At 34.2% G+C, this 13,635-nt stretch overlaps 1 protein-coding gene across 3 annotated transcripts in view; it reads right to left on the bottom strand.

Moving 5' to 3' along the window:
* Window positions 1-13,635, bottom strand: part of DAPK1 (death associated protein kinase 1) — an 82,623-nt gene that overhangs the window by 41,901 nt on the left and 27,087 nt on the right. For all 3 annotated transcript variants that reach the window (XM_081315743.1, XM_081315744.1, XM_081315742.1), the window contains exons 4-8: window positions 9,820-9,958; window positions 9,315-9,444; window positions 4,363-4,411; window positions 4,236-4,262; window positions 2,539-2,691 (exon numbers count right to left, since the gene is read on the bottom strand). In XM_081315743.1, coding sequence (XP_081171869.1) covers window positions 2,539-2,691; window positions 4,236-4,262; window positions 4,363-4,411; window positions 9,315-9,444; window positions 9,820-9,958 — 498 coding nt within the window. The remainder of the gene's footprint in view (window positions 1-2,538; window positions 2,692-4,235; window positions 4,263-4,362; window positions 4,412-9,314; window positions 9,445-9,819; window positions 9,959-13,635) is intronic.

Raw genomic sequence — 13,635 nt, forward strand, 5'->3', positions numbered from 1 at the left:
TTATAAGATATTTGCTAAGGTTTTGGCTAATAGACTGATGAGGGTTCTGCAACAGGTGATTCATGGGGACCAAACGGGGTTTATTAGTGGAAGACAAATGAAAACCAATGTGAGACATATAGTTGATGTGTTAGAGTTTTTGGAAAGGCACAACCAGATCTCTGCTGCGCTAATCTTTTTAGATGCTGAAAAGGCTTTTGATCAATTGAACTGGCAATTTTTGTTGAAAGTTTTAGACAAAATGGATTTTGGGGAAAAATTTTTACAACCGATTAGGGCATTATACCAAAAACAAACTGCCCGAATTATAGTTAACAATAGTTTGACAACAGTATGTAATATTGAGAAGGGCACAAGGCAAGGCTGTCCGCTATCGCCCTTGTTATTTATATTAACATTAGAGATACTATTGGTTAAGATTCGGAATTCGGAAAAAATTAAGGGGATACAAGTTGGAGATCAGGATTACAGATTGAGAGCATTTGCAGATGATCTGGTTGTTACAGTGACCCAGCCAGAGAACTCTGTTGTGGACCTGATGGAGATAATAACACAATATGGGAAGGTTTCTGGATTTAAAGTAAATATACAGAAAACTAAAATTTTGGCTAGAAATATGACAGTTTCGCAGAAGGCTCTCTTAGAAGGATTAACTGGATTTGAGATTGTTAAAAGGGTTAAATATTTGGGGGTGATTTTGTCGCCCTCTAATACAAAGCTATATAAAAATAATTATGAAAAGTTATGGGGGAAAATTCAAAAAGAACTGGAGAGTTGGGAAAAATTGCAATTGTCTTTGTTGGGACGGATCGCAGCAGTGAAAATGAATGTCCTGCCCAAATTTTTATTCTTATTTCAAATGATACCGATTCTTAAGAAAGACTCTAACTTGGAGGAATGGCAGCGTGGTATCAATAAATTTGTGTGGGCAGGGAAAAAGCCACGAGTTAAACTTAAGATTATGCAGGATACTCGTGAGAGAGGTGGCCTTAAAATGCCTAATTTTAAATTATATTATGAAGCTGCTGCACTAGTAGGAATAAGTGATTGGATTAATTTGACACAATCGAGGTTATTAAATCTTGAGGGCCATGATCTGTTGTTTGGCTGGCATGCATATTTGTTGTATGATAAGAAGGTAGATACTGTGTTTAGGATGCATATTTTAAGACAGGCATTGCTGAGAGTTTGGAAGAAGTATAGACATAAGTTAAGCAGCAAGATACCATTGTGGGCAATCCCAAAACACGCAATAGAAAATATACATGCTGGTTTCAAACATGATGAGACTACTTACAAGGAAATTTTAAGTTTGGAAAGGAATATTTGGTGCTTGAAATCATATAGTTTCTTGCGAGAAGAGAAGGTTGTTCAGACTTGGTTTCAATATATTCAGTTACAGGCCAGGTGGAAAGAAGACCAAAAAAATGGATTTGCAACGACTGATGAAAATTTGATAAAGCAAATTAGAAATCAAGGACCAGCACATATTAAACGGATATATCTTGCATTGATAGAGATCGATTCAGAAACAGAGCTTGTTAAGGATTGTATGATAAAATGGGCCCAAAACATTCAGGAAGTTATTACAATGGACACGTGGGAAAAGATCTGGGTGAGGAATGTAAAATTCACTCAAGCTCAAAGTTTAAGAGAGAACTTTTACAAAATGTTTTATAGATGGCATCTAGATCCTAAAAAGCTTGCAAGTATGTATCCGAATTATCAGCCTAAATGTTGGAGGTGTGGTGATGAAGAGGCAACATATTTTCACATATGGTGGACATGTAAAAAGGTCAAGGCTTTTTGGATAAAAGTCTGGTGGAATATGCAGAAGATTTTTAAACGGAGGATAAAGTTTTGTCCGCAATTTTTTTTGTTGGGAATAATTGTTGACGCTACAGTTGTGGACTCTAAGTTGATGCTGAATTTAGTTACGGCAGCAAGACTTTTGATAGGTCAATATTGGAAGAAAGAGGAACTGCCGACTATACAAGAGTGGATTTTAAAGGTTTCCGACTTGGCAGAGATGGCGAAGATTTCGGCCTATTTGAAAGATTACTCGCAAGAACATTATATTATGGAATGGAGAAAATGGATTGAGTTTATCCAGAATAAGTATAGGGTCAAGAAGTTTTATCTAGCATTTGAATAAGTCTTCTTTCGTTTTCTTTTTTCTTTTTTTATTTTGTCTTCTATATATATTTAATAATGCTAAGTTTTGTTTGATCCTATATAAGTTAGAGAGTGATGGATTTTAGAATTTATAGTTGTTAGTATATGGTTGTTTATGATTGCCTTTTTATATATATATACCTTGTATTTAGCTCTGGGAAGTCCGGGGGGGGAGGGGGGTTAGGGGGAGGTGGGGGGGGAGGAGGGAGGGGGGGAGGGGGGGGAAGGGGGGAGGTAGGGAGGGGAGGTAGGGAGGGGGAAGGGGGTTTTTTAAAGGAAAACTGTATTTTTAAAACTTTTCAATAAAAAAAAAAAAAAAAAAATGATCATACCCATCAGAAATAATCAATGACAAAAACTCACTTTGGGTCCTTTATTAGAAGTCGCCTTATAAAATCTTTAGCTAGAGCACTGGTATTACTGAAGAATTCTTCCTCAAAGTCAAAATTCACTGCAGACACATTGGCTAGCGTTTCTTGTTTTGTCTCTCCAAGAAATGGCGAAGCGCCACTTAATCTGCAAAAATTAATTTTGGCACAATAAATATGATGTTGCATGACTTGAACAGAAACATCTCTAGAATCTATTTGGAGCAAAAGAAATACAAATGTTAGTAAATTATTATTGTTTTTATATTGGGTTTTTATCTTTTTAGTGACTTTTATCACTGTCACTGAGAGTGATTTAGGGGCTAAATAAATATTCTGAAATTTAAAAAAATCTTAAATAAAAAAATACATAAACCACCAATGCCCCGGCCAATGTAAATTAGGAGTCAAACAATATTTCAGAGTTTGATGCATTTGGAAATAAAGAAACAGAGGCATAAGTTTAAAATGGCTATGCTGTGAGTATGGGCATCCATACAGTGGGATGGACCACATCAAATAAATTAATTTTTACTAATGAAATTACTAATTAAAATAGAAATAACTGCTTAAAACCATAAAATATTTTAATCTCTACCTGTCAAATAAATTTATGTGCCCTGTAATAATTTCAATTCAAGTTGACTAACATTACTCTAAACCAGGAGTCTTCAAATTTGGCCCTTTTATGACTTGTGGACTTCAACTCCCAGAATTCCTCAGCCAGGCATGCTGGCAAAGGACTTCTGGGAGTTGAAGTCCACAAGTCATAAAAGGGCCAAGTTTGAAGACCCTTGCTCTAAATATTCTCACCCCCTTCACTTTCACATAGAAAAAAGGTGGGCGGTGGAAAATCACAGCTTGTTTTCTTCTATTCTAGTTTCAGTGATGCTCAATGCATGTATTAATGCCAAAAGTGATAGACAGATTTCCCCTAAAATCCTCTTGCTTTTTAAAATATACAATGTTGCTTTTTTAAAAAACACAAGTTTATTTAAAAGAGGCAAAGCAAGTCTCCTGCTGAATCACTGTTCTCTAGTCTTAACCATGCTGTTGTCTTCTGCTGCTCCAACTAGCTGTTTCCTCTCCTGTTTATCTCTCTCACCAAATTAAAAAAGATGTTTGATAAAAATGTTCATTTCGGAGGACTCTTTACTCATTAAAATGGTGGACTCATTACTTGCCTCATTCAAAATACTTTTACTGTCACTATCATTGTCTCTATGTCTAAGTGGAAACCAAGCACCAGGTTTTTAGAGTTTCCAAATAGGTTTCTGTAATGATTAAACCAGGAAGTGGAGGCACTTAAAGTAATTTATATCTGTTTTTGAAATCATAATTAAGAAATGGAAAATCCATGGCCCTTCAGATTGTACCCTAAAGCTCTGATCATTTTTCTGTGTTGGCTGGACTACAATCTAACAATATTCAGGTTTCTCACTTCAATGGGTGGACAAGTACATTTAAGACATACCAACTTATATTCCCAAATATTAAAATAATGCTTAGTACAGTTACACTTTCTATTCACTATATACTGAAGTATGTTTTCATATAAGTATTTCTGCAAGTATTTCAAGCTAATTTCATAACAAGATTTCTATGGTTATAAACAGATGAGATTATCAGTGACAAGACTGAATAATATTGAGAAAATTACAAAAAACCCCACATTAGGATGTTAATACTTACAGAATATAAGTTATTACACCAATGCTCCTGCAAAGAAATATGGGAGAAGGAGAAAAGGTATTTTTCAGTGCTAAAAGCCTCCTATAAAAATTACCAAAAAATGCCAGAAAAAAAATTGAGAACTTACCACATATCTGCCTCAAGACCAAGTGGTTCATAGTTTACTATTTCAGGAGCTAAGAAATAAAGAATTTGCTAAGTTTTTTTCCAAAATTCTCAACACCTTTTTTGTGATATGGTGACTAAAATTGGCTGCAGTATTCCAAGGACCACTTTAGTTCTATTTGGACCTCCCATTAAGGCTCCAATTTTATAAATACATGCTTACCAAAGAGGAAACCTAACTGAGTTCAGCAGGACTGAATGTTACAAACTGCGAATAGGCAATTTTTAAGAACCATATGGCAATACATATTATACATTGAAAATATAAATATAAATATTCTTCTAAATGCTTACTATGCAGTAGTTATTTTACATTGTTTTCCTGATATTCTTGGGGTTTTTGGGGGGCGGGGTTATGAAATTATTATTATTATTATTAATAATAATAATAATAATAATAATAATAATAATAATAATAATAATAATTTTATTTATATACCGCCCTTCTCCCGAAGGACTCAGGGCGGTGAACAGGGCAAATGTATAAAATACAAAAATACAAAAGTTAAAAGGAATTAAACATAATGCCCAAGGTAAAAACAATAAATACAAATATTAAGAACAATAAAAAACCCAACCCATCCCCCATCAGGCCAAGCCGGCTTGTTCAAATAAATGCGTTTTCAGATTGCGTCGGAAGGAGCGGAGGTCGGGCGCCATCCGGAGCTCAACCGGCAACCGATTCCATAATTCTGGGGCGCCCACAGAGAAGGACCTCCCCCTGGGGGCCACCAAACGACATTCTCTGATCAGTGGCACCCTGAGGAGGCCCTTAGATTTCAATACCATGACAATATTATTTTAATTTCTTGTTTGTAGAGATGGAGGTCAAGGATACGAAGGGACCGTGCACAGCAAACTGCCTGCCCTAGTATCTTGTTATCCACATGTCATGAGCTCATTCCAATTAGCCTTGCCAAGCACTGCAAAGAACCAGCTAGATAAGAGAGACTCTGCCCTGGCTTGGATGTTTCGGATGTTCTCTAAGATTGACTAGGGAGTACACCAATAAACAATGCTTTTGCTATGCGTAATTTCCTGCTTATTAAACTATATAAATACAATAAACTCTGCGTAGGCAGACAGACATATTTGGGACACCCTGAGTTGACTGGTCTCTGAATCCCACACTTGTTTGTATTAACTATTGTTTTTTCTTATTAAAACACATAGACAAACTATGTCTAAGTCTTACCCCAAGTTATGTTGCACTTCAGTCTTTAAATAATTAACCTAGTATATACATAACAATATATGATGTTTTCCATGGTGAGCTTAACATCAATAACAACATTTATTAAAAAGGCTAAAATAATTTCTGGTGGTATTATCTGTAAATTAAAAATTTGTTTAGTCAAAATCTTTCACTTTTCACATTCTGGGCAAGCAGTAGTCATGTATCCTAGCAAAAAATGTTACATATGTGCATAAGCATGGTCAGTAGTATATGCCTTTTTAAAAATATCAAACATGCAAAGAAACAAAAATAAGTCCAAAATATCTGTATTACATCCAGAAATGCCAACTTTGCAACCAATATTTCTCATCCATAACTATGGCCCCCTAAGCATACCTGCATACATGCAAATGCTTCTCTGGGATCAGTAACGCAGCAGGGATTGCTTTTTCCTTCCAATAACATATACCTAAAACCAGTTTATTGCATTTGGCAATTGTACTAAATATATATATATATATATATATATATATATATATATATATATATATATATATATATATATATATATATATATATATATATATATATATATATATATATATATATATATATATATATATATATATATATATATATATATATATATATATATATATATATATATATATATATATATCTCATATTCAACCAATATAATTCATTTAATTTGAAATCAAGTGAAAAATTGATTTAAATTGTTTTATTAAAACAAATTAATGGCAATTCTTTTATAAGAAGTTGCCTCAAACAAAATGAGTTTGACATGCCTGCTCTAGATAGCTGAATGCTCCAAAATAAATTCTAGACCAGGACTGTACATGCAGCCTACCAAGCACCCTTGGAGAGAGCACAGACTTTTTTAAAAAAAATATCACCACCACTGCCCTGAAAGTCATGTTGCCTAGTGCCTCCATAGCTTACCATGACCACGAGCTCCAACACTGTAGATGCTCCTCTAGTCACCAAATCATTGATTAGCCCACCAGCATTCTTTTGCAGACCACAAAGATTTTTAATTTATCAGTGTGGGCCTTTCCCTTCTACAAGTTGCACAGACCTCTTCTAGATTTTCCTCTTGCCTTTCCGAGTTAACTCCTTGGTCTGTCATTGAGCAAGAATTTACTTTGTAGGGAAGCATATTATCATTTGATGCATATTTAACATATGTTCTACCTTTATTCACCGATTATATAATATTTGTATGCAATCCACATAATGAGGTTTGGGACAACTTACAATAGAAAAAATATTTTTTAAAATCAGAAGATTAAAACATAAAAGCATGGCTTTTTTTCTCATAGAACACTCAGAATGGCGTTCCGGCACCTTTTTTTGCACACACACAAAAAAGCTTTTGCACAAGCTATGCTACTCCCTCTATTGGCTTTCGAAAGCCTATTGGCTTTCAAAAACCAATAGGAATTGCTGCTGAGCATGCCAAAAGACCTGGCCGGCAAACGTTGCACCGGCAAGTTGTCTAGAGCGAAGGCGAGTTGGCAGGAACTTTGCATCCTTCCCTGCTGCCCAACTACACCATCTCAACTAGGTAAGTAAGAGAGGACAAGGAGTGGGAGGTGGATTCTGTGGAGTCCATGTGCACTCCTTCCTTGTGCTCACCCATGACAGCCAGGTTGGTGGCCTACCCGGTGCTGGACCTGCGCCACCATCGCCTCGCCCTGCACGCCTAAGTGGCAGCCCTGCATTGTCTGGCCTGCACCGCCTCTGCCGCACGCCCCGCACAGCCCCGCCATATAGAGCGGGCTCTGCTGTTCCCACAGCACCAGCCGCACCGGCTTTGGCCCCGGGGGAAAGCCCTCCACCAATACCCCTTGCACCCGTGACTGCAGCAGCGCCCCCCCCGCCCCCCCACCTCCTGCACCCACCAAGTTGAGAGTTCCGGCACCTTTTTTTTTTTTTTTAACAAAAAAAGCCCTGCCTTCAGGTATCAGAAGTTGGGGAATATAGTATAAGGCCTTCAATATTAGATTTAGTTGCTGGACAGCTGGTTTCTAAATTCTTAGGCCACACATGTCAAAGCAATTTCTTTAGTTAAGTCCATGTATAAACTTGTAATAAGTAAGCTATTTTATTACCATCATAAATATGTGTAGGGAATTCATATTCAATAATTCAACTAGCATCTTCTAAAATAGTTTCTTGATCAGCCTTATTCAACCCAGATGTGATGAAACATAGCCCATGAGATCTACGAATTCTGTGGACTCTAATCTCAACATATCTGGAGGGAGCCAGAATATTTTACATGATCTTCAAGAGGTGCCCCATGGGCACTATATTATAGTAATCTAGTGTGGACATTATTATAGAGAGTGGTAACTAGCCATGTTCTGTTTCTCCAAAAAGGAATGCAACTGGTACATCAGCAAAAGCTTGCAAAATATGCTACATGCTCTTTGTGTCAGTTGAAAGTCCACCACCTAATTAAATCCCTCCAAAACAGAAAGAATACTATTCCTCTAGACTGATAAATCATTAATCAACAGGACTTTTATTTGGATGGAATTACTCTTATCCTAATATCTTACTTATTCCAGATACAGATTATAAGGATAAACGTAAAGAAGAAACAGAATGGAGTATAAGCAGTTCATAATTAAAATTAAACTCCTGATATATCTCAGGAAATATACTGTACTATTTTTTTATTATTTTAATTCCATTTATATCCCGCCCTTCTCCGAAGACTCAGGGCGGCTTACAAGCTTAGCAGTAGCCTTCATTCTATGTATATGCCTGCTTATTAGGGCTTTCACACACACCCCAAGCGGCATTATTACAAAGTCAGCTTATTGCCCCCAACAATCTGGGTCCTCATTTTACCTACCTCGGAAGGATGGAAGGCTGAGTCAACCTTGAGCCTGGTGGGATGCGAACCTGCACTAATTGCACTAATTGCACTAATTGCAGGCAGCTGGTGTTACTTAAGGAGGCATTAGCCCACTGCTCCACCAAGGCTACTATGGTGATATTGAATAGCAAGGAATTATTTATCAGACTTTATGGGAACCATAGCATAATTCTTATAGTGCTACACTACAATCTTCAATACAGAACCATATCTAATGCTAAAAATTAAGAAAATGAATTTCTAATCAAAAATGTTCTTAAGGTCTCCTCAGTCTAGCACTCTTGTGTCATACAGGGTAAAATAGCTACTCTGGATAGGATGCTAACAGTTCTCTTCATTGCTTCTCCTCAACAAATGAAGTTTGTTAACAACACTAATTCTATTATCTTCCTCAAACATATATGGCTGATAGTGAGAATAAGTATTCAAGGAGATTTTGGGAATCAGAATGTAAGTAATTCACCTATTAGAAAAGAGGATTTTTATAAACTAATGGAGCTGGGCTTTTTTGGCATTTTTTCCTTTTTAAATGTAGGTATCCAGAGAATAAGAAAGGTTAACAGTTGTATAGAATTCAGACTGCAAAAATATATATGGACGTAGAATGTCTACAAGAAATTACCCATATACCTATACTGCTACATGCACTGAAAAGAAGTTGAACTCTATCTCCTATCACCCATCTTTAATTCTCAGTATAGCAACAAAGGACAAAAACAGGACTAAATTCATCAAAAATGTCATTAGGTGGACTATCAAGAACACATCTGCTTAAAACTATCAGACAAATTTTAATAATAACAAAGTAATGAAATGTAATACTTACCAACAAATTCAGGTGTCCCAAAAATGTTCTTAAACTCATTGCTGAAGTCTATTTTGTGTGCTAAGCCAAAGTCAATGATCTTGATGTGTGGTTTTGGTACATTTCTATCCAGCAGCATTATGTTTTCAGGCTTCAAGGAAAAATATTGATTGTACGTGAGCAATTCCAAACCACACCCATACTTTATTTTAAAAATAAAAAAAATATACAAATATATGCAGACATACATATAAGAGTTTCCCAATGTATACTGTATATAGAATATCCATAAATATATGGCTCCATAAAAATAATCAGTAATCTATTATATCCATAAAAATAATCAGTAATCTATTATATCCTACTTTATTCTAATATTCTATTATAATCTATTATAGTCTTGCCACATAAAGAACCTTCAAGATGTCTTTTGTTTTCCTGAACAAAACTTTACATTAGCATTTATTCTGGATATCCAAATTGTAAGGGGTATCCAAGGTTTGAAAAAGCTGCTTGTTCAATGTACCTTAAGATCAAAATGTGCAATTTGCAGAGAGTGCAGATACTTAACACCATTAAGAATTTGCTTGAGAAATTCTGTGGCCTCCTCTTCAGTCAAAGATTCCTTTTCAGCTAAAAAATCAAAGAGTTCCCCTCCTGCAACGCTGTAAAAAATAGGAGCTTTAATTATGACTTGAACACTTTCCATTAAAAAAAAACAAATGTGAAGGAGTCTGCACACTTTATGAAGAAAAATACCTACTCTTAAAAGCTTTCTACACTATTTAACAACTATTAAAATGTTTAATTAAATTTGCCAAGTATTAATACAGATTTATAAAGATTTTTGGCCTTTAGAAAACTTCTCTGCCTAAGAAATATTTTCTTGGTTAAACCTTTTAAGCATTTTCATATGCTACTTTATTTTAACCATCATGTTTTAAATTTAATTTAGCAAAACATGTTCAACATTGATTTTGTACAACAGAAAAAAGCAGAATTGGCAAATCTCTGCAAAAGAAAAACAGCAATGTCATATCTTAAAAATAAAACATTAGTTTAAGCAATAGAGTGGAAGAAAAATATGACACATGGTTATTCACCAATTATAATGTAAAATCTACTTTCCTTTGTATTTACAGTAAATGTGTTCTAAGCCATAGAAATTAAAATGATTCTTTCAATATTATATCACACTTTCATATGTTCTAAATATTATTGGATAGTCTTTGAGTGGAACATATTCATAAAACTATTAAATATTTCGGTTTTCACTTCTTAAAAAATCAGAAATGCAAACACATATATTTCTATTCTATCAATTACCTTCTGATAGTGGGTTGAGCCTTAGCCAGCATGAAAAAAACTACTTTTTAGCATATTTTTCTCATTGATATTCTTCTATTCTATCAGCTCTTCTCAAGTTAGCAAGGAAATACTGCATAAAGTCTCTCTTCTTACAACCACCATCCTAAACCAAGGATGCAACTTTTTAAAGGGCCAACTAAATACTTGGTGAATAGATGTTATGCTAAAAACCACAGTCCAAACAACTGGCAGAAATGCAACAGGCAAACAACCTCTCATTTAATTAATATATCTACTATACTAATATTAGTATTAACATATTATTAAAAATACATTAAATTAATTAAACATAGTTAATATGAAAATTCCTTATATAATTTGATGGGTCTCTCTCTTAAATAAAAAAACCCACAATTTGTTGAACCAGCATTTGTTGTATGTTACCATGGGTTATAGATCTGTGTAGCTGTCTTAGCATATGAATATTGAAGCAGTGGCTGGAGCATTATTAAATGTTCTTAATAAATGAGGAAGTTTATATGTAAATAGGCATGTACAGTAATCCCAGAACTCTTCAGCTTTAAAGATGAATATCAGTATTTTTAATTGTGCCTGGAAAGTAACTGTAGATTGGTCAGACTCAAATAAAATAGGCACAGTATGTTCTCTGTGATAGGTTAACAATCTGGATGTTTCATGCTGAACAATTGGAATGTTCAGTTTTCAAAAGCAGTTGTACAAAAAAACATCATGTAATTCAATCTGGAAATAACTATGTATGTATGACAAAGACCAAATCCCTATTTCTACTGATTGTAGACATTAAAACTAGTCCAAACCTTTACAGGGACAATCATCTCATAGATATCATCATGTTTTTAAAAGCTATAATCAGATGCTTCTGGCTTCTGCTTCTGGGAAGGTTTTCTATGTCTTAGCTAAGAAGCATTCACATTAAACAGATATCATCTCTTATCTTGTGACACACAAATCCACCAATTTTAAATGATTGATGATGCAAAGAACATGGTATCAGCAACCGCAGTTCTATATGCAATATAGCTTTCACAATTAACACTTCATAGTGTATCTAAAATCATATTTTTCCAGTAACAATTAAGTGTATCTATGGAATTTTAAGACTCGAATATGAAAACGTATGTAAATGTCTCAGATAACATGTACATCCATGTTCTGTGCTTATGATTGCTCAAAAAAAAAAAGATCAGCTCCTCTCTGCACAAAGCTCTTCCACAATTTATCATTATTCTATATTCTTTGTTCTGCCAATATTTGCAATAGAGTTTACAGACCTAAACAGAAATTTTACACACAAAAAAATATTATTCATTGATGGGCCACAGCAGGAGAGACACAACATACTGAGGCTTTGGATGCTATACTATAGATATATTACTACCCCACCACCACCAATAATAGCGATATTTTGTTGAACATAAATGGAGGAATTACTTTAAGTTATAGCACCTTGGCTGTCTTACTCAACCTTCATTGAAAATGTAAGTACTTTTCTTTTACTATAAATGAACAAATCAATCAATCAATATATTGATAGTGATTATCTATAGGTCAAAGCAAGAACCCATTCAATACAAGTTTAGAAACCATTCATGGCTTCATATTTCTAACATTTTTATCAATATAAATGTTTTGCCCAGTACACGTAATCTGTGTCCTGATTAAAGAAAATGTATTTTAGAATTTGTATAAACAAATAGATTGTATTCAAAAAAAAATATTTACACTGACTACTAAAAGGTGAATAATGGGGAAAGTAGCTTATTTTAGTGTTATGACTAAGTTATCCAGAGCAAAACACTTTGAAATTAATAAGTTCTTATAGTATACAATGTATTATACCCAAAAAGCTTTTTTTAAGAAAACCATTTACATATATTTATTTTATTGCAACGGCTCAAAGTACTTATGTTTTCTTTATAAATGAAAATACAGAAGGCCCACCAGCAAGTTTACATGGAATTCTAATAGGTTTTTGATCTTTAAAGTCTCATATAAAAGCAATTAAATAAAAGTAGTTAAAGGAACCAAGATGTTTGTTTCTTTGGGAAGAAAACTGGATTACATTATACCAGAAAATAATTCCTTTTCTAGCAAGTAAACTGTTACCCAAGCTTTGGGATTACAAATTATATCTCACAAGATATAATTATAGGTCTTAAGCATTTAATGTGAAACAGATTAGTTTATAAAAATAGCATTATCTCTCTTAATGAATTAGCACCAACATACTTATATGCCTTTATTAATGAACCAATTAAATAATTAAGGCACTATCTAAAGACATTGTCCATGGAGATTTATATTCCCAGTGCGTTTAACAAAATTAAAAGGACATTCACTGAAAGTGGTCAGAAAAATTAGCAATATTAACAAAGATTAGATTAACATGATAGGTTTTCATATTAGCAAATCAGCCCATTGTATAATTTATTCATAGAAAAGATTTAAATTTGCTAGATTTTTTCTTGCTTGATAAGTGTTAAAAACCTTTACTTGCTTGGTAAAGTATTAAAGTATGATATAGGTATCAACTATTAGATATAAGGACATTATAGATGACAATTTCATCACTTATAAAGGACATGTGCTTTATCAACTATATGCTCATCATTTAAATAGACTCTAGAGCATAATCTGAAAGTGTTACTGGGAGGTTCAAACCTATTTTCCACAAGGAAAAAGAGGATTAATTCTTAACCAAGAAAGCTCTCAAACTGGCAAAATACCCTCTATCACTGGAGGTCTAATGGAGGGAAAGATTTAAAATTCCACAAAAAAGTCATGTTTCTTTAAGCCTGGACACTATTTTGGATATGAAGAACTTGATTTCATATCTACTATAAAACCAATCTTGAATTGCTATCCTTTGTTTATAAAAAGTTATGATTTTATTTTCCTATGTTAAACTAGGCAACCTATGCCCAACTGGATCATCGTTTCAAAGGTATTTCTTTATCTAAACAGAGAAACAACATGACCAGGAGTCAGCATT

The sequence above is a fragment of the Vipera berus genome (genome assembly GCF_964194415.1).
Source record: "Vipera berus genome assembly, chromosome: 2".
Lineage (NCBI taxonomy): Eukaryota > Metazoa > Chordata > Lepidosauria > Squamata > Viperidae > Vipera > Vipera berus.